This window comes from Monodon monoceros, unplaced genomic scaffold, assembly GCF_005190385.1.
Source record: "Monodon monoceros isolate NGI ecotype Baffin Bay Population unplaced genomic scaffold, NGI_Narwhal_1 Super_Scaffold_11, whole genome shotgun sequence".
Lineage (NCBI taxonomy): Eukaryota > Metazoa > Chordata > Mammalia > Artiodactyla > Monodontidae > Monodon > Monodon monoceros.
This window is the reverse complement of record NW_021703767.1, coordinates 10,663,821-10,689,619: the sequence shown is the minus strand read 5'-3', so window position 1 is coordinate 10,689,619 and position 25,799 is coordinate 10,663,821. Positions and strand designations below refer to the sequence as shown.

General features: G+C 46.5%; 1 protein-coding gene across 1 annotated transcript; it reads right to left on the bottom strand.

Moving 5' to 3' along the window:
* Positions 1-6,830: 6,830 nt before the first annotated feature.
* KCNE1 (potassium voltage-gated channel subfamily E regulatory subunit 1) lies at positions 6,831-12,541 on the bottom strand. The gene is made up of 3 exons (XM_029215153.1): positions 12,476-12,541; positions 11,403-11,497; positions 6,831-7,461 (listed from the first exon to the last, which is right to left on the bottom strand). Exon 3 carries the CDS (start codon positions 7,408-7,410, stop codon positions 7,021-7,023), a length of 390 nt encoding a protein of 129 aa, XP_029070986.1. The 5' UTR covers positions 7,411-7,461; positions 11,403-11,497; positions 12,476-12,541; the 3' UTR covers positions 6,831-7,020.
* Between the last annotated feature and the right edge of the window lie 13,258 nt (positions 12,542-25,799).

Below are 25,799 nucleotides of genomic sequence, written 5' to 3'. Positions count from 1 at the left end.
TGGTTGAGAGTCCGCCTGCCGATGCAGGGGACACGTATTCGTGCCCCGGTCCGGGAAGATCCCACATGCCGCGGAGCGGCTGGGCCCGTGAGCCATGGCCGCTGAGCCTGCGCGTCCGGAGCGTGTGCTCCGTAACGGGGGAGGCCAAAAAAGGGAGGGGGCCGTGTACCGAAAAAAAAAAAAAAAAAAAAAAAAGCAGTTAGGAAACCTGGGTTCTTTTCTATGGATTTCCCGGTTTTTCTGCAAAGAAACCACATTCTCCATTCCTCATGCTACCATAAGATCACTCATTGCCAAGTTAGCCCAGAGGCCCCCCCTCATCCTGGGGGAAGACTTCCCGCCCCCGGGGCTGAGTCCAGCTCCCATCCTCCCACCTCCCACTCCCTCCCACTGCGCTGGGTCATTGCAGTCTGAGAGGAGCCTGCTTCTGGGGCCTGTCTGGTGTGAGAGGGACAACACCCAGTGGGGAGTGGGGGCTTCCCTGGTGGCACAGTGGTTAAGAATCCGCCTGCCAATGCAGGGGACACGGGTTCGAGCCCTGGTCCAGGAAGATCCCACATGCCGCGGAGCGGCTAAGCCCACGTGCCACAACTACTGAGCCTGCGCTCCAGAGCCCCTGAGCCACAACTACTGAGCCCGTGAGCCACAACTACTGAGCGTGTGCTCTAGAGCCCACGTGCCACAACTACTGAGCCTGCACTCTAGAGCCCGTGAGCCACAACTACTGAGCCCGTGCACCACAACTACTGAGCCTGTGGTCTAGAGCCCGCGAGCCACAACTACTGAAGCCTGTGTGCCTAGAGCCTGTGCTCCGCAACAAGAGAAGCCACTACAATGAGAAGCCTGCGCAACTGCAAGGAAGAGTAGCCCCTGCTCACTGCAACTAGAGAAAGCCCGCACGCAGCAACGAAGACCCAACACAGCCAAAAATAAATAAATGAAATTAATTAATTAAAAAAAAAAACACCCATGGGGGGGGCCCTGGACAAGCAACCACTTTCCCCATTCCTCCTCCCTGTGACAATATCTGAACGGGGTCACTTAGGTTACTGTCACCCCAAATTTGCTCAGCCTCTTCCGTAAGAGCATGAATGGTCACAGGCCTGGAATGGAAAAGGGCTGAGGTCTGGGTGAGAGATGGTTTCCCAATGGCTGGAAAGGATGATGAAGAGATTCCTAGAAAGGGGGTGGGCAGGTTCCAGCACAGAGGAAGGGAGAAGGGGTCGTAGCAACTTCCTGAGAACTCTGAGCCCCCAGGGCCCCTGCTCAGAGGAGGGGCCTCCCAAGGCCCCTCCAGAGGCCTGCTTCTCTCTCTCCCTCCTGTTTCGTAATGATGACCATGGTGGGCTCTGTCCTGCTGAACTTGATGAGTGAGTAGAAGTTTAGCCTCCAGAGAATGTCTGAAGCCCACCCGGAGAACCTCGCCGGCCTCAAGCAGGCACCCACCCGGCTCCAGGTGCTCAGGGCTCCATGTGCATTGGAAATTCTCAACCTGACCACCAGGGGGCAGCCACACCCAGGGCGCCTTCCTCTGCCCGTCGAGACTGGCAGACAAAACCCTGTATTTCTGGAAATATCTAAGACACCTGGCTTTATTGACCTTAAGCAGACACACCGAGGAAACTGAGGGCCAATTGCTCTAAGTCCTTGACTCCTTTTTGTATTTGTATTTAGATTTGTTTGTGTACCCAATGAATCAGTTAAAGAATTTACCACCCCTTCTCAATCCATCCTTAGCTTTCTGTACATTTCTTTTGTCCTCAAGCTCTCGTAGCCTTTGGCTATCTCGCTTAATCTGATTTAGTATTTACTTCTCATTTTTTTTTTTTAGTATTTATGTGCCCATAGAGAAGCCATCTACTGATGTGGATTTAAGATCGGGCATCCTCTGGAGAGAGTCACACGCATTAACACACAAGTCACACACAGGCTTGTCTGGAGATTCAGAGATTGTGTAATCCCTAACAGTTTTCTCTGCCTGTCAGCTTATTTCTAATTCTTGTTATGGCTACTATCGAATTACCATAGTGTCCTGAGGGGAAACTGAAATTCAGAGCCAGGGCAAAGACAATATTTCAAGCCATATTATCAGAATTCGCAATTGGCTTCTTTTTGGCTTAGTTTGCCTTTTTTTTTTAAATGGCCCAGCTCAGATGCTGGACTACCTTCTGTCTCTTTAAGCAGACCTCTAGGTATACAGTGCAGACGGTATTAGGATACTTTTTTTTTCAGGCAAGTCTTTATGGGGTCCCTGCTGCAGCAAGGGGGAGCGAGAACAAACAGTAGGTTCCCTTGCTGGCTTGCTCGCTGAGGTGAGGCGAGCTTGTTACTTATATGCGGTGAGAGTAAGGGTGTGTCCAGGGGTCAGGGCAGAGTGGTGGCTTAGGTGCTTTGTCCACCCCTGAGATGGTGAGGCATGCACAGTGCCCTGGACCCCCTGCTTGTGGGCTCTTCAAAATTGACAGTTGAGTGTTTTAGTCTCTTTGTATCTTTTGTCCAGAATTTGCCCTAACTGTGCATGCATGCAGTTATACTTAGCTCATACAGTTTCTTTGTATTTGGTTGCCTGAGGAGAGGTGTGTCCAGGTGCAAGTACTGCAGCACTGCAGCAAAGGGTCAGCCTGTCTCATTCCCCCCGAGAGACCCTACACCCTTATTCTTAAGGGGTAAGGGGCCGAAGGTCTCTTCTTCTGAAACTTCTTCCTGCTGGATGGGGGCCACAGACCCTAGCCTATCCTAGAGGTATAGAAGTCCCTCACTGACTGTTCCAAGGACCTGTAGTGACTCTCCTCTGGAATTGGCTGAATTCCTTGAGCCATCATGAGCCTTACTTCAAACTGTTGGAGCCTAAAAGACACAAACTAAACCAAACGGTTAAACAAACAAGGGCTAAAAAGGAGAACAAGAATAGCCATTAAAGGGCCTAGAAAGGGAGGGAACGAGGAGGACCCTTTTGGAGAGTAAATTGTCTGATATTCCTAAATGATATCCCGTAAAGGATGATCAAGTCGGGTGAGTGTGCATAAAAGAATAAAATCAGAACCCCGTCATTCCTTCCCCACCTCACAGACCCCCAGGAACCCCTGGCTTGTCAGCGAGGACAGAAGTTAGGGGAGCACACCTCCTGCTGGCTTCCTCCTTCAGGCAAGCGATGACCTTGGGTGTGTCCTTGAACCTCGCTGAGCCTCAGTTTCCTCAGCAGTTAAGTGACAGCCATGGTCTAGTTAAACCTCAGGGAGCTTGCTCTCCAAGGCCAACTGTCTGGTGAATTTCACGTGGGGCATATCTAATCTGGAGCCATTCGCCTAGCCAGGCTGCGCGCCTCCAGGAGAGGCGAGGTGCCATGTCATTCTTCGTATTGGCTAGTGTACCCCAGTCCACGGTCAGCCCTCAGTCTTGTAGACAAGCCTGGTTTGTCTGCTCATAGAGTGGATCCACCTCTCCAGGGCGGACTCCACAACTAGTTCCAAGAATCTGCAGAGCAAAATTGGAGCCGTAATGCCCTCTTCTATACTGACAGAGGGTGAGGGGCCTGCCATCTGAATGGGACGTGCCAGGTAAAGACAGCCCGATGCAGCATCCTTTCAGAGGGCTGGGATCTGAGGGTCCACTGGCCAGGCCCACACCTGGGTTGCTGCCACTGATTCCACCTGCCTCTGCCACCATGGCGGGCAGTCCTTCACATGCAGGTTCCCCTCCCTGACTCTGGTTTCTATCAAGTGTGGCCTGGGACTGTCCCAGAGCTATTCTTTCTCCTTAAAGCGGAGGTTGTAAATCAGTGGTCTTTGAGCAGAATTCAGTTCAAGGTCATAGCCTGTTTGGCCCACACATTAAAAAGAATAAAATTGAATTAGTTGCCCACATTCAAAAATCAGGAAATTTCAAATAAATATCCAGACTTCCCCGGTGGTCCAGTGGTTAAGACTTTGCCTTCCGATGCAGGAGGCGTGGGTTCGAACCCTGGTTGGGGAACTAAGATCCCACATGCCGTGGGGTGCGGCCAAAAACTTAAAAAAAACATCAAATAAATATCACAAGTGCATCAAGAGTCTGCCCAAGCTGCTGGCTGGCTGGGGACGTCTGGGATTCAGCAGCAGTGGCAGCCTCCCACCCCCTTAGCAGGAGGCTTGGGTAATAGGGGAAGGGGCGCTCGGCAGTCTGCCTGCAGCTCCACCTGGGGCTTTGCTCCCTTGTTTTCTACTTGTAGGATCAGGGGTGTCTACGGCAGAGTTGAACCACGGGCAATCATACTTCCTTATTCCAGAGCCCCCCAAGAACCCACATCCACTTTCTAAAAGGATCATAGTGATATTAACAAAACACACACTACACATCGTGATAAAAGACTCTAATTTTTTAAAAAGATGTTTTTAATACCTCAAAAGGCATGTTGTCCTATTCAATGGACACATAAAATATTGCGCACAAAGCATTGAGATTCTGGTTTGAAAGGGCTTAGAACAGTGCCTGGCTCCTAGCAAGCAGTCTACGAACGCTCACCCAAAATTTTAAATATGGTAACAAGCATTTGAACATGTGTGGCTTATAAGAGGTTTGAGGGGTGTGGGGAAGTGAGCTGAATGCCTGGTGCTTCAAGGACGGGGAGGACTAAAGCTCGTGGGATCTCCCTCTGCCTTAAAGGGGCAGGAACCTCATGGGGGAAGTGAACCGGTGATAAAGAACTAGTCTGTGTGCCTGGAATACCCAAGTCTGCCTGCCGCTGTGAATCATGTTGTGGACCACGTGCGCTCTGGGTTCCTCTCCAAACTCCCGGGCCCAGCCTGCTTTCCTTCACTAGGGGCCAACTGTGTCTGCCACAACAGGGAAGTCACACGTGGCCAGGAGATGCCAGCAGTCATAGGTGGGCTTCCAGGGGCCCAAGAACCCCCGAGATTGTGGGTAAAATGTGTCTGTGTGCAATTTGGGGAGATCATAGCTTTCATTAGATTTTCAAAGGACTCTGACGCAAATAACCACTGGTCTCAAGGACTGTAGTAACTCTGCCAGGCTTCTGTCCAAGGGATGTCCCATTGGGAGCCCGGCCCCCAAGCCCACAAAGGAATCACTGTCTATTACATGAAGCAAGGACTGGGCCCCATTCGTCTATTGGAGGATGGCCAGCGATGCTTACGTGTTGCTTCTAATTTATATTATGTGCAGGTTTCTAACAAGTATGTTTTATTTAAGTATTCCACCCTCTTAAGCAATGCCTAGGCAGGTGAGTGTTCAGGATGGCGCAGGTGACCGAGGGCAGCCGGGGAAGAAGGCTGAGACCCAGGTCACATGTCCTCTGGGTCCCTCAGGCCAGGCCATGCTCACGAGGCTCCTTCCACTGCCATGAGCAAGTCCCTGGTACCGTCTGCCTCCACCCCTGAATCCCTTTCCCAGCTCTCAGTTGGGAGGGAAGTTTCCAAGGGAATCTCTGTCTTGTGAGGAGAAGGGCCAGGAGGAAAGCGCTGTCTCTGGAGGGGTGGTCAGGGCAGAGGCACTGTGTGAGCTTCCCATGGCTGCTGGAGCAAACTAGCCCAGCCTGAGTGGCTTTGAGCAAGAGAAACCCCTTGTCTTCCTGTTCTGGAGGCCAGAAGTCTGAAATCACGGGGTCTTGGGGCCCTGCTTCCTCTGAAAGCCATCCGGGAGAATCCTTCCTTCCCTCTCCCAGCTTCCAGTGGTGGCCCTCAATCCTTGGTGGTCCTTGATTTGCAGCGGCACCACTCCTATCTCTGCCCAAATTTCCCTCTTCTTATAAGGATGTCAGTCACATTGGATTAGGGCCCACCCCAATGACCTTACCTTCCTTGATCACATCTGCAAAGACCTTATTTCCAGATAAGGTCACATTCACAAGTTAGGACTTGAAGGGTTAAGAGGATCTTTTGGGGGGGGTCACAATTCAACCATGGTGGGCACGTTACCTCAAAAGGCCCTGCCACCTCAGTCCCGTGTGTTGCCCCTTGCCCACACCCACGCCTTCCCCTGAGCTCTTGAGGCGGTGGGTGCAACCCCCTCCTGCCACGAAAACTGAGTACCTTCCCCTTGGTACACATTCTGAAGCAGGAGTTTTCTCCTTCTGCATCTCAACTGCGCTACGTGAGTAGGTAGTGTGTGTGTGTGTGTGTGTGTGTGTGTGTGTCCTTGAGTATCTGTGTGTGTTTCTCTGTGTGTTTCTGTGTGCACGTGTGTGCCTCTGGGTATGAGCGTGTGTTTGGGGGGGGTGTGTGTGAAGGGTGGGCATGGGGGGGAAGAGGAGGCAGGAGAGGAAGGGGAGGATACAGCCACCATGGTGAGGGTACGAGTGAAAAGGGCGGAGTAAGTCTTGTCCCGTAGCAAGTGGGGAAGTGTGCTTGCAACGAATATGGAAACATCATGTCTTGGGTCTCAGTCCCATAAGGAAGGCGTATTCGTTAGGATTTTGATTCTGTTACTTTAACAAAAAACAAAATCACACTGGCCCAAGGAAGATCGGAGTTAGTTTCCCTTTCCTCTAAAGTCTGAGCTGGTGATTGACCAGACCCTGCCCCATGCCATGGCCCAGGGACCCAGACTCTTATTGCTGTACCATCTGTGAATACACTGTCCTTTTCCAGAGTCAAAACTGGCTCACCACCTGATCCATGTCCCAGCCGCAGGGAAGGGGGAGAGGGGAGTGGAGGACACATCCTTTCCTTTTCAAGGCTCACTGGGAAATTGCCCTCATCATTCCCACTTCAACTGGCCATAACTTCATACACAGGACCTTGCTAGCTGCAAGGAAGTCAGGGAAAGACAGCTGTTATTCTCAGAGACCGTGATCTCAGGGATTTTGCTGAAATTAACAAGGCAGGCACACACACTGGGGAGCGGCTCACAGCCTATTATAGAAGGAAAGTGATTTTAGAAATATAGTGTTACTAATCCACCTTTCACCCCTTATGATAGAAAAAAAAATCGAATTATACTCATGCAGGAAAGAATATAAGGAACATGTAATTGGAAAAATCAGATCATCAGGGAGGCTTTGTCCAATTCTGACCAGTGTCGGGGTCAGGATGACAGCTTCATCTCAGGAAGGTATGCAGTGGGTCGTTCTACAGCCAGCTGGTTTTCAATGACATAACACGCCCTGCAGCTCTCCAGAATCCGGGCCTGGAAGTACGCCTTGTCCTGCCCCTGCCAGGTGTCAGACTCGATGTACACATTGTACGGGTCATGGGAGTGCTCCAGTTTCTTGGAGCGGATGTAACTTAGCATGATGCCCAGGGTGAAGAAGCCGAAAAAGCCAAGCACCATGAGGATGTACAGTGCCGCCAGCTTGCCGTCATCATGGCCCAGGGACCTGCGGGCCAGGTTGGATGTGTTGTTGCCCGGTTGAAATGTCCCCTGCCACAGCTTGGTCAGCAAGGGTGTCACAACGGTGGCGTTAGACAGGATCATCCTGGGAGTCAAGGTTTCACTGTGGGAGAGTGAACTTCCCAGGAAAACTTTCTAAAAGAAAAGTGCAACCTGAAATCAAAAAATATGTATTGGCCCAACCCCCACCCCCACCCCAACACACACACACACCCCACACAGTTTTTAAAAATCTCAGTAAGAGGGGTGCCCTACCAGAGTATGACGGGGGAGTACTCGGTCATGGTGTGTGCCACCTGGGATCTACATAATGCCCTCTCTTGACTGAGGAAGTGATAAATTGATTCACTTTTATTTCTATTCACCACCCCCACTCCCTGCCTCCATAGGTGATCACCAGAACGAGTTCCCTTAATACACACATTGTGTCGTACATGTGCCTTTTAATTTATACGCTATGGGCCAAATTGTTCTCTCCAGCAAGTCATATGTTCAAGCCCTAACCCCTAATGCAGTTGAACCTGGAGGTAGGGTCTTTCAGAGGTAACTAAGTTAGATGAGGTCATAAAGGTAAGGTCCTAATCTGATAGGACGGTGGCCTTATAAGAAGAGGAAGACAGACCTTGCTCTGGGTTCCTGTCTGGCATTGGGACTTTTCAAAGCTTCTCAGGTGATCCTTCTTTGCACTCAAGCTTGAGAACCACTGAGCTATGATGTGGGCCCTTAGCAAATTAACCAATCAGTCTTTTGTGCTGCTACCCGGAAGAATTATATAAGAAGAGAAATAATAACTTCATAGCATAATTTTCCAATCTTGTTTGTTTTTCAGATTTTCTTTTTCGGTCTTGCATGTCCCTGAGAAAATCTGAACAGGAATTGTGGAAAGAAATTCTCAAGTCATCACCATGACCTCAGCTGTCCCTGTCCTAACTCACGATGGCACCTCAACATTATGGTAAGCCAGTCGTAACTTTATGCTGGACCAGAAAAGCCAAGTTACTTAACTGCCTTTCAAATAACAACTCTGCATTTTTAACAAAAAATCTTTTGCTGACTTTACACTTAATTTATTGTATCGCTTTTACTAAGTGCCTTCTATGCCCCCAAGGCCTGCATGCTGGGTCATGTGGTGTTTTTGCGTATTGAGTCACAAAATGAGTTTGGCAACGTCCTCTAATAATCAGCATGGTGTAAACACAGAACCCAATCCGCACAACAGCTGTGGGCTTATGTCCCATTCTCCAAGTTCACATCCATTATAATGCCAAAGCACTGCCTAGTGGCCACAGCTAGGACTGTTGGACTCAAATGGATGTGGAGACCGGCTGATCCAACAGTCTTAACTTCATAGAAAACTGGTTTCCACAGAGGTGAGCTGACTTGCCCAAGGTCACGTCTCCGATCAAAAATACATCTAAACTTTAATCTTTTAGCCATGGACTCACATTTTATTAGCATAGAAAAAGGAGTCCTCAGGACCTTGCAGAGAACAGGCAGATCTGTATTTAAGCTCAAAGGGACCAAGGAGCCGGCTACTTTTGTCAGGTAAAACTGAGTCTACCTAATTGGGAACTGGCTTCTGACCTACATATGCCATCAGAAGAGCCCTCTGCCCCACCGGCGAGAACCACAGCTTTTTGTAGCTCGCACAGGGAATAGGGGGCTGGAGGAGGAAGAAGCGGCAGGAACCAGGGAGGTCCAGCTCCAAACACAACCAGTTTGATGCTCAGCCTGTGCTAAACATTCTCAAACTGGCTTTATTGGGCCCAGAAAGAAGGAAGTGGGGTGGGGGTCTAGAAGTTTCTGCTTCTGCCTGGGTTTGAGACTCTTCAGTAGGCATAGACACTGCCCCCAACGAAGGTTAGTGCAATTTTTTTCCGTCAAAGCTGAGTCCCAGAGCTGCTGGTCTACTGAGAATCACTCAGGATTCGGGACTGTGGACAGCCGAGCTGAGCTGCAAATGGACAGCAAGCATGCCTCCAGCACCCCGGGATCCTGCGAACGCTCCAACTGTACCCAGGGGAGAGGGGGAAGTAGGTGATGTCACGCTGTTCCCGGCACACACGGCCCCTTCTGCCTTTCTCCCAGGAGTTCCAGATCCGTCTCATATCAGCACCCATAACAGGCTTTTAGAACAGATTTCCTAGTACCGCACCTCTCATTCTTTCTTACGCATTTACTAAAAGGGCAAGGCTTTCGTGGCTGACTCCAAGCTCTCTACTGAGAGGGACAGATTCTGGGGGCAAGTCAGGGGAAGAGGAATGTCAGGGTTCCCGAGTTCCAGCCCTGGCTCAGTCCTAGCTACTCCTCACGGCTCCCAGACGGTACCGAAGCTTGCTTATCTAGGTGGGATGGGGATGACATTCCTGCCATTCTTGTCAGCATTTCCTCGAAAGAGCATCCAGTTTTGAAATCAGCATTTTTTGTTTCAGGAAGCAGAATTAGGGTAGAAACAATTATGGATAAGCTTAATTTGGGGGAATATGATCTTACTGAGTCAAGAATTCTGTGAGCCAATTTTCCTTGGAAATACCTGTCAACTGTCTTCATCTTTATCGAAACACAATGTCCAAATTCTGGAGATATATTTACCTCCTAGCAGCAAAGAGGGGCCCAGACTCTTCCAGGCAGTCAGCGGGCTTTGTCTTGGGCTTCTCACCTTCCTCTCTCCCGGGAGAGGAATAACTAAGGTGGCCAAGGTCTCAAACAGTCAGGATGTAACCTGTACAGAGGCACCGCATTTGACTGTCCTCAAAGATCTGTAAAGGGCTTTCTGCCACCTCCCTGCTGGATGTGCAGTGTGGTTCTTGAGTCTGGTCACAGGGCTAAGAGCGTCCCAGACCTCTCCGTGGGTGGCAGAGAGGAGCTCTGGGGTGTGAAGGGTGGAAATGTGAACCAGGGAGCTGATGAGAGGGACCCGGTCAAACTCAACATGGGAAAAAGGATGAGCATTTTGGCATGGAGAATGGATGGCAGCAGGATTCCCAGACTCTGGGAAGGGAGCTGAAGTCACATAGAAGGAAGAATCTCACCCTCAGCAAATTAAATGAATTTGGGGAGCCCCAGTTTCCTCATCTGAAAACTGGGGATGATGGGATGACTGGGGAGGCATGAAACAAGCCCACAACCTTCCTATCTCTTGCTTTTGCTGCTCTCTCTGCAAGAGAGTCATGACCACCATGTCTGCCTGCCAAAATTCTACTGGTCCTCCAAAAGCACCCTCCTATGCCAACCTGTGAAGCCCCTTCCAGATGGCCCGTCCCCTGCTTTGAGCCCTCATAGTACCCAGCGTGTACCGCTCAGATTCTAAGCTGTGTTGTAGTCATTTGTAGGCTCGTCTATGCATTTCCAGGAGCTCAGGAGGATCCGAGACTGTATCGTTCACCTTGTCCTCACTCCAGCCCCCAGAATGAGTCCGTATGGGTTTGCTGAATTAAACGGGCATGAAAAGTATTAAATTTAATACAACTACAATGTGAATGTGAGAGCAAATAATCAACAAAGTAGAATACACTCTGGAAAGAGCTTGGTGTAACCAAATGAAAACCTCTTTCAATGTAGTCTGTTTTGATATAATAAAATTTAAATTTTTTATGTATATTTATTTTATTAGCATTATTTATTTTGTATATTAAATTTTATATTATTAATATAGTTATGTATAACTATATTAATAATTATATATGTCTGCAACCCACCTTATTCCTAAAAAGGTTCAAAGCCATAAATAATTGTCAATAATACAGCATAATTTTCACTCATCCTCCCCAATTCCCGTAACTCTTATCTTGCCCTCCTTTTTATCCATAGTACTTGATCACCTGCACCTAGTATAGTTTTTCTTATTTATTCTGTGCATTGTCTATTGTTTGTCTTCCCTATCAAAATGTAAGCTTTTGAGGGCAGGGATCTTTGCCTGTGTTGTTCCCACGTATCCCGAAGACCAGAACAGTGTCTGGCATGTGGCGGGAGCACAGTAAAAATTCACAGATACAGGCATGCATGCATGGATGCGTGAGTGAGTAAATGTCCCACTCAACTACTGGAAAGCCCGAACCACACAGAAACTGTCTCACCAGCTCTGCCTTCAGAGACTTAAGATGACAGGAGTGAATCCCTCTGATGTCTTCACAGGGTACTTTATTTTCAAAACAATCCACTTTTGAATAACCTGTCAAAAGCAAGACATACCTGAATATTCTGGAAACTGAGAATGCCTTCCTCAGACCCATCCTCAGCTCATCTCTGATGAGCAGCAGGAAACAGAGCAGAGCCAGCAGAGGGGTTTTGCCCCCTGGTTAGAAACCCATAGATCAGAGTCAACAGCGCCTTCTAGCAATTCACTCATCACATGAATTAAAGCAACGGTGTGATCACAGCAAAGTTCCCCACCATGGTGACCGTAAGTGACAACTGTGGTTATTGACAAGGCCCTTCCTCAATGGAGCTGGAAGCTCCTTCTTAACCTAAAAGTGGACTCAAACAGTTCACATACAGCAGTCTGAAAAATCGAGGGTCGGGGGCAGGGGGCGGGGATGGGGCGGGGCGGAGTAACGTGATATACTCAGCACATAACACGTGACGGCTACTGGGTCAACTTCTGAAAGTTCCACATTTTCCCCAGTTACTACAATCAAGATCAGATACCAGTAACGTTCTGCGTGTCCCATGCCTTTTCCCTGGGGAGATGCCAAGGCCCAAGAAACTTTTCTGGTCCAAAGAAAACCCACAAAAGATTCCCTTTGAGGCCGGGTGCGTTTGCAAATACTGCCCCATCTGGAGGTCTTTGAAACCCAGGCGGGGGCTGGGATCATGGGCGGTTTTAGTTTTCTTTGGATGCTTTTAAGTATTTTCCCAATTTTCTCCAGGAACGACTGTAATTTAATAGTAATGGGAAAATGTTGTCGTTGTTTGGTGCTGAGATGATTTTCTAGGCATGCGTTCTAGAAGTGTAGAAGGCAGAGGGAAAGGAGGCGTGAGGCCGAGCCACCTATTCTGTCTCCCACTAAGGGGATCGAGGCGCCTCCTGCCTGGGGGCGCCCGCTGTGGCCCAGGGGCTGAGACTGGGTGCCTGGAGCCCGCTCAGGGTCGCCGGCCTGGGGCGTCGCGCGCCGGGCGAGGAGCCGGGAGGCAGGAGCCCTTGACTTACCAGGTCTGGGGCGCGGAGAGAGCCGGGAGCGCAGCGGGGTCCAGGGCAGCCAAGCGCAGGGCACCGACAGCCGCGCCCCAGGCGGCGCGCTCCGCGGGCAAGTGCGCGGCGGGGCGGGCGGGGCCTCCGGAGCCAGAGGGCGCCCCGCCCCGTCCCCGCGCGTCCCCGCAGAGCCCGCGGCCCCCGGGCCACCCCAGGCCATCCCGGGCCTCCCCCGGATCCTCCGCACCCTGCGTCTCCAGCAAGCGCTCTGTCACGCGGGGTAAGCGCAGAGCCGGCAGAGAGTCTGTATAAGAACTGCCAGCCAGCCAGCCAGATATACCTTCCTGAGGAGTTCGGCACTGGCAGGCAAGAAGCCGCAGTGGCCAAAAGAAGTCCGTCCCGGAGAACCCCACTGTCGGCCAAGCACTCGCCAAACACTCCCTCACACATCTCCAAACAAGAACTTCAAATCAGCTCAAAACCACAGCAGACTCCTTTTAGCTGCGTCCTGAACCCCAGCAGTGACCATGCATCTATCGGCAAGCATTTATTGAGCACCTACTGACAGGTGTGCCGTCCTGAGCCGGGGGTGCAGTTGTGGACCAGACAGACAGGGGTCCCCGTGCGCAGGTGTCGGTGGTTGGAGCCACCCATGCGTTGGCACCCCAGCTCCGAAGCTCCTGGGGCAGTGGGAACAGCCTTTCAGGCCGCCAGGAGCAAACTGAGCCTTGGCCCCAGGAACCTCCAGGGAAATTTCACAGCTGCTGTCTACCAGCTTGGGGGGTGGGGGCGGGTAGGGGGGTGGCGAGCGTGAGACGGGCAATTCCCAAACGACAGTCCTGTGAAAGCGCTGGGGAATAAGGTCCAGGCTTGCGGTCTGCAGGCAGGCAACAGAGAAATTAGATTCCTGACCTAGAGATAGAAGACATTTTCTCGGACGCCCCTAGCCTTCCTGGGCCAGTCACTTCCGCTTGAGCCTCCGCCTGGGGGTTCTTTTGGGGAGGAGGCCACTGAAGGCTCTGGGAAGGGGTCCATTGGATGTGGCACTTTAGGACACAGCCCAGCTAGCACAGGCAGAGCTGGCACTCCCCTGCACTACGGGTGCTAGTCTAAATAAACCCACACAGCCACTCTGGAAAGTTCTAAAATGTCCATAGCCTTGATGTGTACTTATACTGTGTGACATCTATTCTATGGAGGGGATCTGAACTGTAGAAAAGCTTTATGCATAGAAAAGTTCTTTGTAGTTTTACTTAAAATAACTAGAATCTGAATGTCTCAAAATAGAAAAGTGGTTACATTATGTTACGTATGATAGAATATTATTCTACATACTGGAATGTTTTATGTGGTCATTAAGATAATGCTTACAAATAGTTTGTAATGTTAAGTGAAAAATACAAAACCCTAAATTGTACATACAAGATGCTATGCATTATTTCAAAAGACTAAGAAAACACATCATGATGTTAATACTGTGTGCTAGTGATGGGCTTACATGGTATTTATTTTCTTATTTATACATTCTATGTTTTCCTTTCCTTTTTTGTAATAACTATATTCTTTAACATTTAGGAAAAAATACATAAACTTTATCTGAAAATTCTCTGGATTCTACCCCATCAAGGTCATGCTGTATGTATTTAGTATCTTTTTGCTCACCTTTCCACAAAAGGACTCCACCAGGAAGGAAAAAATGGATCATTGAAGCAAAAATGTTTGTCCTGTAGAATTTATGTGCTACCCTTTCAATAATAACCCATGGGCCAGGTAAACATGAATGGACAGTGTGCTCCAGACCAACTGCAGAGACCCCCCTGTCAGGGGATGGGGTGGTCGATGTCTGCCCACCTGTCACCCAGTTACTTTGCAGACTGTGTGTTTGGAAGTGTCTTCAAAAAGGTAAAGTAGGGGGCTTCCCTGGTGGCGCAGTGGTTGAGAGTTTGCCTGCCAATGCAGGGGACACGGGTTCGTGCCCCGGTCCGGGAGGATCCCACATGCCGCGGAGCGGCTGGGCTCGTGAGCCATGGCCGCTGAGCCTGCACGTCCGGAGCCTGTGTTCCGCAACGGGAGAGGCCACAACAGTGAGAGGCCCCCGTACCGCAAAAAAAAAAAAAAAAAAGGTAAAGTAGGGACTTCCCTGGTGGTGCAGTGGTTAAGAATCTGCCTGCCAATGCAGGGGACACCAGTTCGAGCTCTGGTCCGGGAAGATCCCACAAGCCGCGGAGCACCTAAGCCCGTGCGTCACAACTACTGAGCCTGTGCTCCAGAGCCCATGCTCCAGAGCCCGTGGGCCACAACTACTGAGCCCGCATGCCACAACTACTGAAGCCCATGCACCTAGAGCCCGTGCTCTGCAACAAGAGAAGCCCCTGCTCACCGCAACTAGAGAAAGCCCACGTGCAGCAACGAAGACCCAACGCAGCCCCCCCCCCACAGAAAAGTAAAGTATCCTGGGAGTGGTGATTTGCGGCATGCGGGATCATAGTTCCCCCACCGGGGATCAAACCCATGCCCCCTGCAGTGGAAGCAAGCACAGAGTCCTAATGAGTGGTGATATTCTTATTTCTCTCCCTGGCTCTCTCCATCCCACGTGTGATGAATTATTTTATTGCAGTGATACCGTTGTTGTCATTCCCTATTCGTAATGATAAAACACAATTACGGATAAGAGAGTGTATTTTGTTGCCTTTGGCGAACTTGAAATGGCTTCTTTTCTCTTTCTCTTCCTTCTCCTTTTACTCTTGCATTCTCACCTCTTCCCATCATACAGGTGTGATTGGTCTTAAACAAACATAACAACAGAGCGACAAAGTCCTTGGGTCATTTCCCTTTTTTCTCTGGCTCCTCCACCTTCTCCATTCCTCTTGGTCCCCTCACTGGGAACTGTCCCTTGGGAGAGGGGACGGCAAATGTGGGCTCTGCTCCTCTTGGTGGGTTTATCGTCATCTTCCATGAGCTCCCACCTCAATGCAGGTGACATCCAAAGCCAGAGCTCCAGCCGCTTCTTGTTCTTAGGAAGATCCCAAATCTCAACTCGCAGCTTGGAGTTCCTGTTCATGTTTCTAACCCTTTCCGCACGCTGCCAGAGAAATAGAGTCCCCGTCACCAGAGAGGACTGTCTTCATTGTAACCCACCCAGGACGCACATACGGAACCCAGGATCGTGCAGATAGCTCTTTGCCGTTTTCTCTGGCTACTGTTCCGTTGGCATCCAGATGCCCCTGTGTTAGCCTGGGGAACATGCCTTTCCCTTAGGACCCCTTCCTTCTTTCTTGTTGACCCTTACTGCACAGCTTCTGGTATCCCTGAGGGCAGCTCTCACCTGTCAGTGAGAAACACCTGGGAAGCCAGCAACTTTTTTGAGCAGCCACAGAGCATAACCTGGGTGCCGTAGTGCGCGAAAATTGCAATACTTCCTCCTCATGAGACAGACAAAGAGGAGGAAGGTCATTGAAGTCCCCATCCTGCCTCCAGTGATGGGTGAGGAGGTACAGAATGATGGAAGAGAGCCCGGCCCTGCTGCCTCAGCTGTGGTCCCCCCAGTGCCGCCCCAGCTCCATCCCCATGCCACACAGATGGCTGGACGTGTTTGTGTCTTCTCTACTGGCCATTCAATGCTCGCATCTTTTCTGTCCCCCTTCCTTAGCCAACAGCTCCCACCTGATTCACTTGGTCACGGGAGGCCAGCTTCAGTTTCCTCCCAGGGCTCCTCTTTAGGTGGGAGTCCTGCACACAAGATGCATCCTTCCCAAACACGGCATTCTCCTAAAACCCTCTTGAGGGATCATCCTGTTCCAAAAAGAAACCACTCCCAGCCTGCTTGGGGCCCTACAGGCCATTCCAGCTCCCAACCTCATTTCCCGGTGCTCTGCCCCTCTGAGCTCCCGGACCAGCAAACGAGGCACCTCCATCCCCTGGTCACTGCCCATCTTTTCCCCCTGCTCCAGGCCCTTGTTCATGGGGTCAGCCCTCTGCTTCCAGCTTAACAAACCAGAGGTTGATGATTGTCCTGCAGCTGGAGCTCAGGACTTTTTCAAATCCCAGATCTTCAGCAAAGGTCTAAGACTAGGGAATGCTAGTCTTAGACTAGCTGCACCGCACAGCATGTGGGATCTTAGTTCCCTGACCAGAGATCAAACCCGTGCCCCCTGCAGTGGAAGTGTGGCGTCTTAACCACTGGACCGCCAGAGAAGTCCCTGTTAGCTTTAATTTTGAATTGGTTTTTAGATTAAAAAAATTGAGAGCTCTTATACTAAATACCTAGACTTTGGCTTCTCTCACAAAACCCAGTGGATTTAGAAACTTATGCCCATATTTGGCAGAACAAGTGGCAGGAGCTGAGGGCACCAGCCCCTTTCCAGAAAAATGCAGACTCCACATTTTCCCTGACAAGGACACTCAGCAGGCCCCACTTACGGAATGCCCTGCCTGGTTCTGCAGTTACTGGGTTTGTCACTTTTATTCTAGGCCCTTCCCTTCCAGGAAAAAGTTCCTGCAATGCCCTTTCTCTGGCTGTTCCTTCACTTTGCACACCTGGGAACTCACTTCCTCACTGACTTGTTTTGGCCTTGCTCAGATGTCGTGTTGCACGTGCTTTTTGGCTGTTTCAGATGTGTATGTTCTGTTTGTCCTTTTAGAGCAATGGCTCTGGATTCTTCAGGATTCCTTTGCGAATCTGAGAAAAGCTATGGCTCTCCCCAACCCTTACCCCAAATGCACACGTGTGCAACGTTTGAGCTACAATTGCGCAGACTTATGGACCCCTGATGTGCTAGATGATTCTTGGCTGCTGTGTTAGGAACTGCTGATTTAGGGCAAAGACTGTCTTTCCCATAAAACAAATTCAACTCTGTGGCATCAATTCTATGGGGCTCTACAGTGCACGGTGCCACTGAGCATTGCCTGGTGGGCGGATGGCAAGATTATCCATTAAAATAGTCATTTAAGCTGCCTCTGCCCAGGTCTCGGGGGCACTTGCACTAATTTTTGTCACCCTCGAGTCATTCAAAGAAGACGATGCTATAGACCCATGGATTCAGGCATCCCAGCTGCCCTTGCATTTGACAAATAACCACAGCCTTCACCTTGTTATGAAAAGAGCACAAATCCAATTAAGAAAGTTTTTCCAAAAGAAATAACAGTGTTGATTTCTGCCCCCCCCCCCCCCCCCCCGCCTCTCTCCACCCCTTTATGTCCTGGAATAATGCTGTGCTGATAAGAACATGGATAAATTAATTACAGCTTGGAATGTTATTTATGGCTAAGAAAGAACACTAAATCTACACATACAGTGTTTGACATTTGAATACAAGCATAGCCCTTATGTTTAAAAAAAAAACCCTCAATCCGTCCAGTTTACACTGACATACGTCTAATCCTTTTAAATGCTGTGGATTTGAAAATCACAAAGGTAACAATATGTCGGCTGTCCTACTGAGCCAAAGAACAAGGAGACGCAGGAGTGAGATTAGCATCTCTTCAGTTCTTTGCATGTCTGAGATTATTTCAGTGTACCTCCAATTCCTGATAACACAGAAGCACTCTTGTGGCCAAAGTGCCTGAAATGGAAATGCATTGGCAAGCCTAAATTTAAAACCAGTGCAGGCAGGCTTTCTGGGAATGTGTGTGAAGGTCACTTTTTTTTAGAAACGGACTGTCCACAGCCATTGTCATGGTTTCTGTGTTATTTCAACCAGGACCTCAGCCTGGAAGTCTGGATTCATGTGGGTTTCTGCAGGTCCTCCACGGGGATTGAAGGAAAAAGTGAAGAAATCAGGGGTGGTGTCCAGCATGACTCAAAAGGGGATGAGAGGAAAAATATTCAAAGGAAATCTTTAGAAAAGCAAATTCCAAAATACTGGGTTGGCCAAAAAGTTCGTTTTTAAGTGCAAAATTTGTAAACAGTGAAAAGATTTTGATAACAGTCTATTGTTTGTTAATTTTTAAAATTGTCGTTTATTTTATTTAAAAATTTTTTATTGAAGTAAAGTTGATTTATAATATCGTGTTAGTTTCAGGTGTACAGCACACTGATTCAGTTATATTTATATATTCTTTTTCAGATTCTTTTCCCTTATAGGTTATTACAAAATACTGAGTATAGTCCCCTGTGCTAGACAGTAGGTCCTTGTTGGTTGATAACAATCTTGATTTTTCAAACTGAATCCTTATTCTAAGTAGTGCCCTAGTTTAAACTCGGATCCCTTTCCTTACAATTTTTCCCAATAAATAAATCTTTTCCGTGGATGACTAGTCAGTTCAATTCAGTATTTATTGAGTTCCTCTATGGGTAGGTTGTAGAGCACCCAATCAAATGTATGTTCAAATTCACCCATCTTGCAGATTAGAGCTAAAATATCCTTTCTCTTGCTAACCTCCCCCATGTCCCAACCAACACACACAAAGACTTTCTGGCAGAAGTGATTTTCTCTCTCTGCTGGGGACCACTGTGCAGGTTCCAACACCAGGGTGTCACCTATGACTATGCCCTCCACCCCCAACAGTGATCTCAGGACTTCTTTGCATTTCTGAAGTCCCTACCAAAGGCCAGCCTGTACCGACTTTTACCAGGAATCTCACAAGAGTTTCAGGGCTGATCTCCTGGCCCAGTCCCACCCTCTTCATCCATCCTTGCATGGTCCACTTCACCACTCTTAATTTTCTGCCTCACATGTCAGTAATCAATGACCATGTCGGCTGTCCTCCAGCAGTAAGCTCTACCAAGGGACAGGCTCTACCAAGGGACAGGCTCTACCAAGGGACTTGCCTTTCAGTCATCTACTATGACCAGCAAGGAGCTTGGCATGTGGAAAGAGATTCCTAGATATTTCTTGAGTGGAAAATGAGTTGCTCATCTATACGTGATTTGGGGGACGCCCCTTTCTGGACCAGTCATGGACCAGACCATACCACCTGATGGTGTCTGAGCACGACAGAGCCTCAGTGAACATTTGCTGAATTGAACTGAATTGAATTGAATTTTGGAGCATGGAAATTTGTACTAGAAAGGTAAATGGGAGGAATAAGTGGGAATGACACTATCTAAATTAAAATCCAGTGCTGTGACAGCAGATTGGACATTTTCTCCTCTGATACTATTCTTGAAATTACAAAATGCTCAAGGTATCAAAAGCATTGAAAAATTGGTCAAGGAAATTGTCTTTAATGAATGACGTGATCATTCAGTGTTCTATTTCTCTTGGCAGCAAGAATGAGTAAAAAGTAAAATTGGGATGGGCTCTGGGGGAACAGGCTCTGCAGGTAACCAGCTATTCTCTAAACCTGAACTAAAGCAATTGAACTCTCTGTTTCTTGTTTTGCTCATTTGTCACTCGGGGTGATAGGAATACCTGCTCTATCTGACTCATTGCATTGGCATCATAAAGTAAAATAGTTTCTTTAAATCCCTGTGAGATAAGGCAGTAAATTGAAAATAAGAAAGATAGGGAAGAGTGTTTTGAACAAGGCAGCTCAATGAGTTCTTGCTTTGATCCATCCTTTAGCCTGAACACAAAGCCATGACAGATAAGGTATAAAAATAGAAAGCTAAAAAGAGATATCTGGCTCAACAGAGGCAGAAGAAAACTCCTGAAAGCCTCTGACCCAGGGGGCTCTTTGTTTAAAATCAGCAGGGAGTTTGGCTCCTATGGGATAAACCCAAGACACAAACACCCAAGATGGCAGACAAGAACTAAGTACATTGCTTAAGTCAAGAACTGGGATGGGAGCCCCATGGCTTTCCATTGCCTGGAGACCAATATTTTAGAAGAATGAGAGTCTAGGAATATGGGGCTGGAGACCCAAGCCCCAGCGAAAAACTGAGCCTAGTCACATGCTGGCCTCATGATGGCATGGACGTCCCCACAATCACTATGGGACAGAAACCCCAAACTGCCTTTATAAAATCTGGTCCAGGATGAGGTCACAGAGTCCAGGTGAAAGCTATCACAAAATGATCATCAGGGAAAAGCTCATTGGGTGGGGTGGAGGCAGGTGAGCAGAAAAACGAAAAGAATAAAAACAAAACCCCACTCAAATTGAGCCTAAAAATCAAAACTCTAAAACATGTGAAGAAATATAATATGAAGGACAGTCAAAAATCCTTGACTCATTTTATGAAGCTAGAACACTCATACCAAACTGGATAAAAAAGGACAAAAAAGGAAAATCACAAGAAAATATCACTTTTGAAAATAGATGCAGAAATGCTAGATACATGGTATATCTCTCCATCTATTTGTATCATATTTAATTTCTTTCATCAGTGTCTTATAATTTTCTGCATACAGGTCTTTTGTCTCCTTAGGTAGGTTTATTCCTAGATATTTTATTCTTTTTGTTGCAATGGTAAATGGGAGTGTTTTCTTGATTTCACTTTCAGATTTTTCATCATTAGTGTATAGGAATGCCAGAGATTTCTGTGCATTAATTTTATATCCTGCTACTTTACCAAATTCATTCATTAGCTCTAGTACTTTTCTGGTAGCATCTTTAGGATTCTCTATGTATAGTATCATGTCATCTGCAAACAGTGACAGCTTTACTTCTTCTTTTCCGATTTATATTCCTTTTCGTTCTTTTTCTTCTCTGATTGCTGTGGCTAAAACTTCCAAAACTATGTGAATAAGAGTGGTGAGAGTGGGCAACCTTGTCTTGTTCCTGATCTTAGTGGAAATGCTTTCAGTTTTTCACCATTGAGAAAGATGTTGCCTGTGGGTTTGTCATATATGTCCTTTATTATGCTGAGGAAAGTTCCCTCTATGCCTACTTTCTGGAAGGTTTTTATCATAAATGGGTGTTGAATTTTATCAGAAGCTTTCTCTGCATCTATTGAGATGACCATATGGTTTTTCTCCTTCAATTTTTTAATATGGTGTATCACATTGATTGATTTGCGTATATTGAAGAATCCTTGCATTCCTGGAATAAACCCCACTTGATCATGGTGTATGATCCTCTTAATGTGCTGTTGGATTCTGTTTGCTAGTATTTTGTTGAGGATTTTTGCATCCATGTTCATCAGTGATATTGGCCTGTAGTTTTCTTTCTTTGTGACATCTTTGTCTGGTTTTGGTATCAGGGTGATGGTGGCCTTGTAGAATGAGTTTGGGAGTGTTCCTCCCTCTGCTATATTTTGGAAGAGTTTGAGAAGGATAGGTGTTAGCTCTTCTCTAAATGTTTGATAGAATTTGCCTGTGAAGCCATCTGGTCCTGGGCTTTTGTTTTTTGGAAGATTTTTAATCGCAGTTTCAATTTCAGTGCTTGTGATTGGTCTGTTCATATTTTCTATTTCTTCCTGATTCAGTCTTGGCAGGTTGTGCATTTCTAAGAATTTGTCCATTTCTTCCAGGTTGTCCATTTTATTGGCATAAAGTTGCTTGTAGTAATCTCTCATGATCTTTTGTATTTCTGCAGTGACAGTTGTTACTTCTCCTTTTTCATTTCTAATTCTATTGATTTGAGTCTTCTCCCTTTTTTTCGTGATGAGTCTGGCTAATGGTTTATCAATTTTGTTTATATTCTCAAGGAACCAGCTTTTAGTTTTGTTGATCTTTGCTATCGTTTCCTTCATTTCTTTTTCATTTATTTCTGATCCGATCTTTATGATTTCTTTCCTTCTGCTAATTTTGGGGCTTTTTTGTTCTTCTTTCTCTAATTGCTTTAGGTGCAAGATTAGGTTGTTTATTCAAGATGTTTCCTGTTTCTTAAGGTAGGATTGTATTGCTATAAACTTCCCTCTTAGAACAGCTTTTGCTGCATCCCATAGGTTTTGGGTCATCGTGTCTCCATTGTCATTTGTTTCTAGGTATTTTTTGATTTCCTCTTTGATTTCTTCAGTGATCACTTCATTATTAAGTAGTGTATTGTTTAGCCTCCATGTGTTTGTATATTTTACAGGTCTTTTCCTGTAACTGATATCTAGTCTCATAGTGTTGTGGTCGGAAAAGATACTTGATACAATTTCAATTTTCTTAACTTTACCAAGGCTTGATTTGTGACCCAAGATATGATCTATCCTGGAGAATGTCCCATGAGCACTTGAGAAAAATGTGTATTCTGTTGTTTTTGGATGGAATGTCCTACAAATATCAATTAAGTCCATCTTGTTTAATGTATCATTTAAAGCTTGTGTTTCCTTATTTATTTTCATTTTGGATGATCTGCCCATTGGTGAAAGTGGGGTGTTAAAGTCCCCTACTATGAATGTGTTATTGTCGATTTCCCCTTTTATGGCTGTTAGTATTTGCCTTATGTATTGAGGTGCTCCTATGTTGGGTGCATAAATATTTACAATTGTTATATCTTCTTCTTGGATCAATCCCTTGATCACATAATGTCCTTCTTTGTCTCTTCTAATAGTCTTTATTTTAAAGTCTATTTTGTCTGATAAGAGAATTGCTACTACAGTTTTCTTTTGGTTTCCATTTGTATGGAATATCTTTTTCCATCCCCCCACTTTCAGTCTGTATGTGTCTCTAGGTCTGAAGTGGGTCTCTTGTAGACAGCATATATATGGGTCTTGTTTTTGTATCCATCCAGCCAGTCTGTGTCTTTTGGTGGGAGCATTTAATCCATTTATATTTAAAGTAATTATCGATATGTATGTTCCTATTCCCATTTTCTTAATACACCATGTTCTTGGATTGGAAGAGTCAACATTGTGAAAATGACTCTACTACCCAAAGCAATCTACAGATTCAATGCAATCCCTATCAAACTACCACTGGCATTTTTCACAGAACTAGAACAAAAAATTTCACAATTTGTATGGAAGCACAAAAGACCCCGAATAGCCAAAGCAATCTTGAGAACGAAAAATGGAGCTAGAGGAATCAGGCTCCCTGACTTCAGACTATACTACAAAGCTACAGTAATCAAGACAGTATGGTACTTGCACAAAAACAGAAATATAGATCAATGGAACAGGATAGAAAGCCCAGAGATAAGCCCATGCACATATGGTCACTTTATCTTTGATAAAAGAGGCAGGAATGTACAGTGGAGAAAGGAAAGCCTCTTCAATAAGTGGCGCTGGGAAAACTGGACAGGTACATGTAAAAGTATGAGATTAGATCACTCCCTAACACCATACACAAAAATAAGCTCAAAATGGATTAAAGACCTAAATGTAAGGCCAGAAACTATCAAACTCTTAGAGGAAAACGTAGGCAGAACACTCTATGACATAAATCACAGCAAGGTCCTTTTTGACCCACCTCCTAGAGTAATGGAAATAAAAACAAAAATAAACAAATGGGACCTAATGAAACTTCAAAGCTTTTGCACAGCAAAGGAAACCATAAACAAGACCAAAAGACAACCCTCAGAATGGGAGATAATATTTGCAAATGAAGCAACTGACAAAGGATTAATCTCCAAAATTTACAAGCAGCTCATGCAGCTCAATAACAAAAAAACAAACAATCCAATCCAAAAATGGGCAGAAGACCTAAATAGACATTTCTCCAAAGAAGACATACAGATTGCCAACAAACACATGAAAGTGTGCTCAACATCATTAATCATTAGAGAAATGCAAATCAAAACTACAATGAGATATTATCTCACACCAGTCAGAATGGCCATCATCAAAAAATCTAGAAACAATAAATGCTGGAGAGGGTGTGGAGAAAAGGGAACACTCTTGCACTGCTGGTGGGAATGTGCACTGGTACAGCCACTATGGAGAACAGTATGGAGGCTCCTTAAAAAACTAAAAATAGAACTACCATATGACCCAGCAATCCCACTACTGGGCATATACCCTGAGAAAACCATAATTCAGAAGAGTCATGTACCACAATGTTCATTGCAGCTCTATTTACAATAGCCCGGAGATGGAAACAACCTAAGTGCCCATCATCGGATGAATGGATAAAGATGATGTGGCACATATATACAATGGAATATTACTCAGCCATAAAAAGAAATGAAATTGAGCTATTTGTAATGAGGTGGATAGATCTAGAGTCTGTCATAGAGTCTGTCATACAGAGTGAAGTAAGTCAGAAAGAGAAAGACAAATACCGTATGCTAACACATATATATGGAATTTAAGAAAAAAAAAGTCATGAAGAACCTAGGGGTAAGACAGGAATAAAGACACAGACCTACTAGAGAATGGACTTGAGGATATGGGGAGGGGGAAGGGTAAGCTGTGACAAAGTGAGAGAGTGGCATGGAAATATATACACTACCAAACGTAAAATAGATAGCTAGTGGGAAGCAGCCACATAGCACAGGGAGATCGGCTTGGTGCTTTGTGACCACCTAGAGGGATAGGATAGGGAAGGTGGGAGGGAGGGAGACCCAAGAGGGAAGAGATATGGGAACATATGTATATGTAAAACTGATTCACTTTGTTATAAAGCAGAAACTAACACACCATTGTAAAGCAATTATACTCCAATAAAGATGTAAAAAAAAAATTCTTGCAATTCAATAATAAAAAGGTAAACAACCCCCCCCAAAAAAAGAAATGCTAGATACAGTATTAGCAAACTGAATCCAGTAATTCTAAAATAAGCACTATATCACAATAGAGGTAGGTTTATCCAGGAATGCCAGGTTGGTTTAACACAGGATAATATGAGAAAAATCAGTGGGTGTAATTAACATGTTAGTAGTATTAATATTAATATTATGATGTGATGGTTAACTTTATGTGTCAACTTGACTGGGCCACATGGTGTACAGATAATTGTTCAAACACTATTCTGGGTGTTTCTGTGAGGGTGTTTTGGGATGAGATTAACATTTAAATCTTTAGACTGAATAAAACAGATTGCCTTTCCCCAAGTTGGGTGGGCTTTTCCCAATCAGTTGAAGACCTGAATAGAACAAAAGACTGACTCTGCCATAAGTAAGAGTAAGTGAGAATACTTCTGCCTGACAGCCTTTGAACTATGATGTCAGGTCTTCCTGGTTCTACTGCTCTTGGTTCTTCCATAGCAGCATCTGTCAGAAGAGAGCACAGCATCCATTCCCAGGGCCTGAGATCCACACCTACCAAAAGTAATCTAAGCAGAGGAGAAATTGGTTCCCTTGACTCCTAGAAAACATCCTCCTGCCACTTCAGAGGAAAACTCCTCTCCCAGCACCGCTTTTGTTTCTCAGAACCAGCAGAATCACTTCCTTGTGATTTAAGAGTAGGCACTCAAAAAAGGTCTGAAGACTTTAATTCAGAACTTTCCAGTTGCTCTTGGGGCATTATAAAGTGAAATCATACCATGGTTCCAGGCTACCAAACTATGGAGTGACATGGAGATAGGAGCGTTAGTGCAGCGACGTGGAGATAGGAGGGTAAGTGCAGCTGCAGAGCAATGATCCATGCCTCCTC

Excerpts from the sequence above, each read along its gene's own strand:
- KCNE1 (XM_029215153.1), bottom strand. The coding sequence starts at position 7,410 with ATGATCCTGTCTAACGCCACCGTTGTGACACCCTTGCTGACCAAGCTG.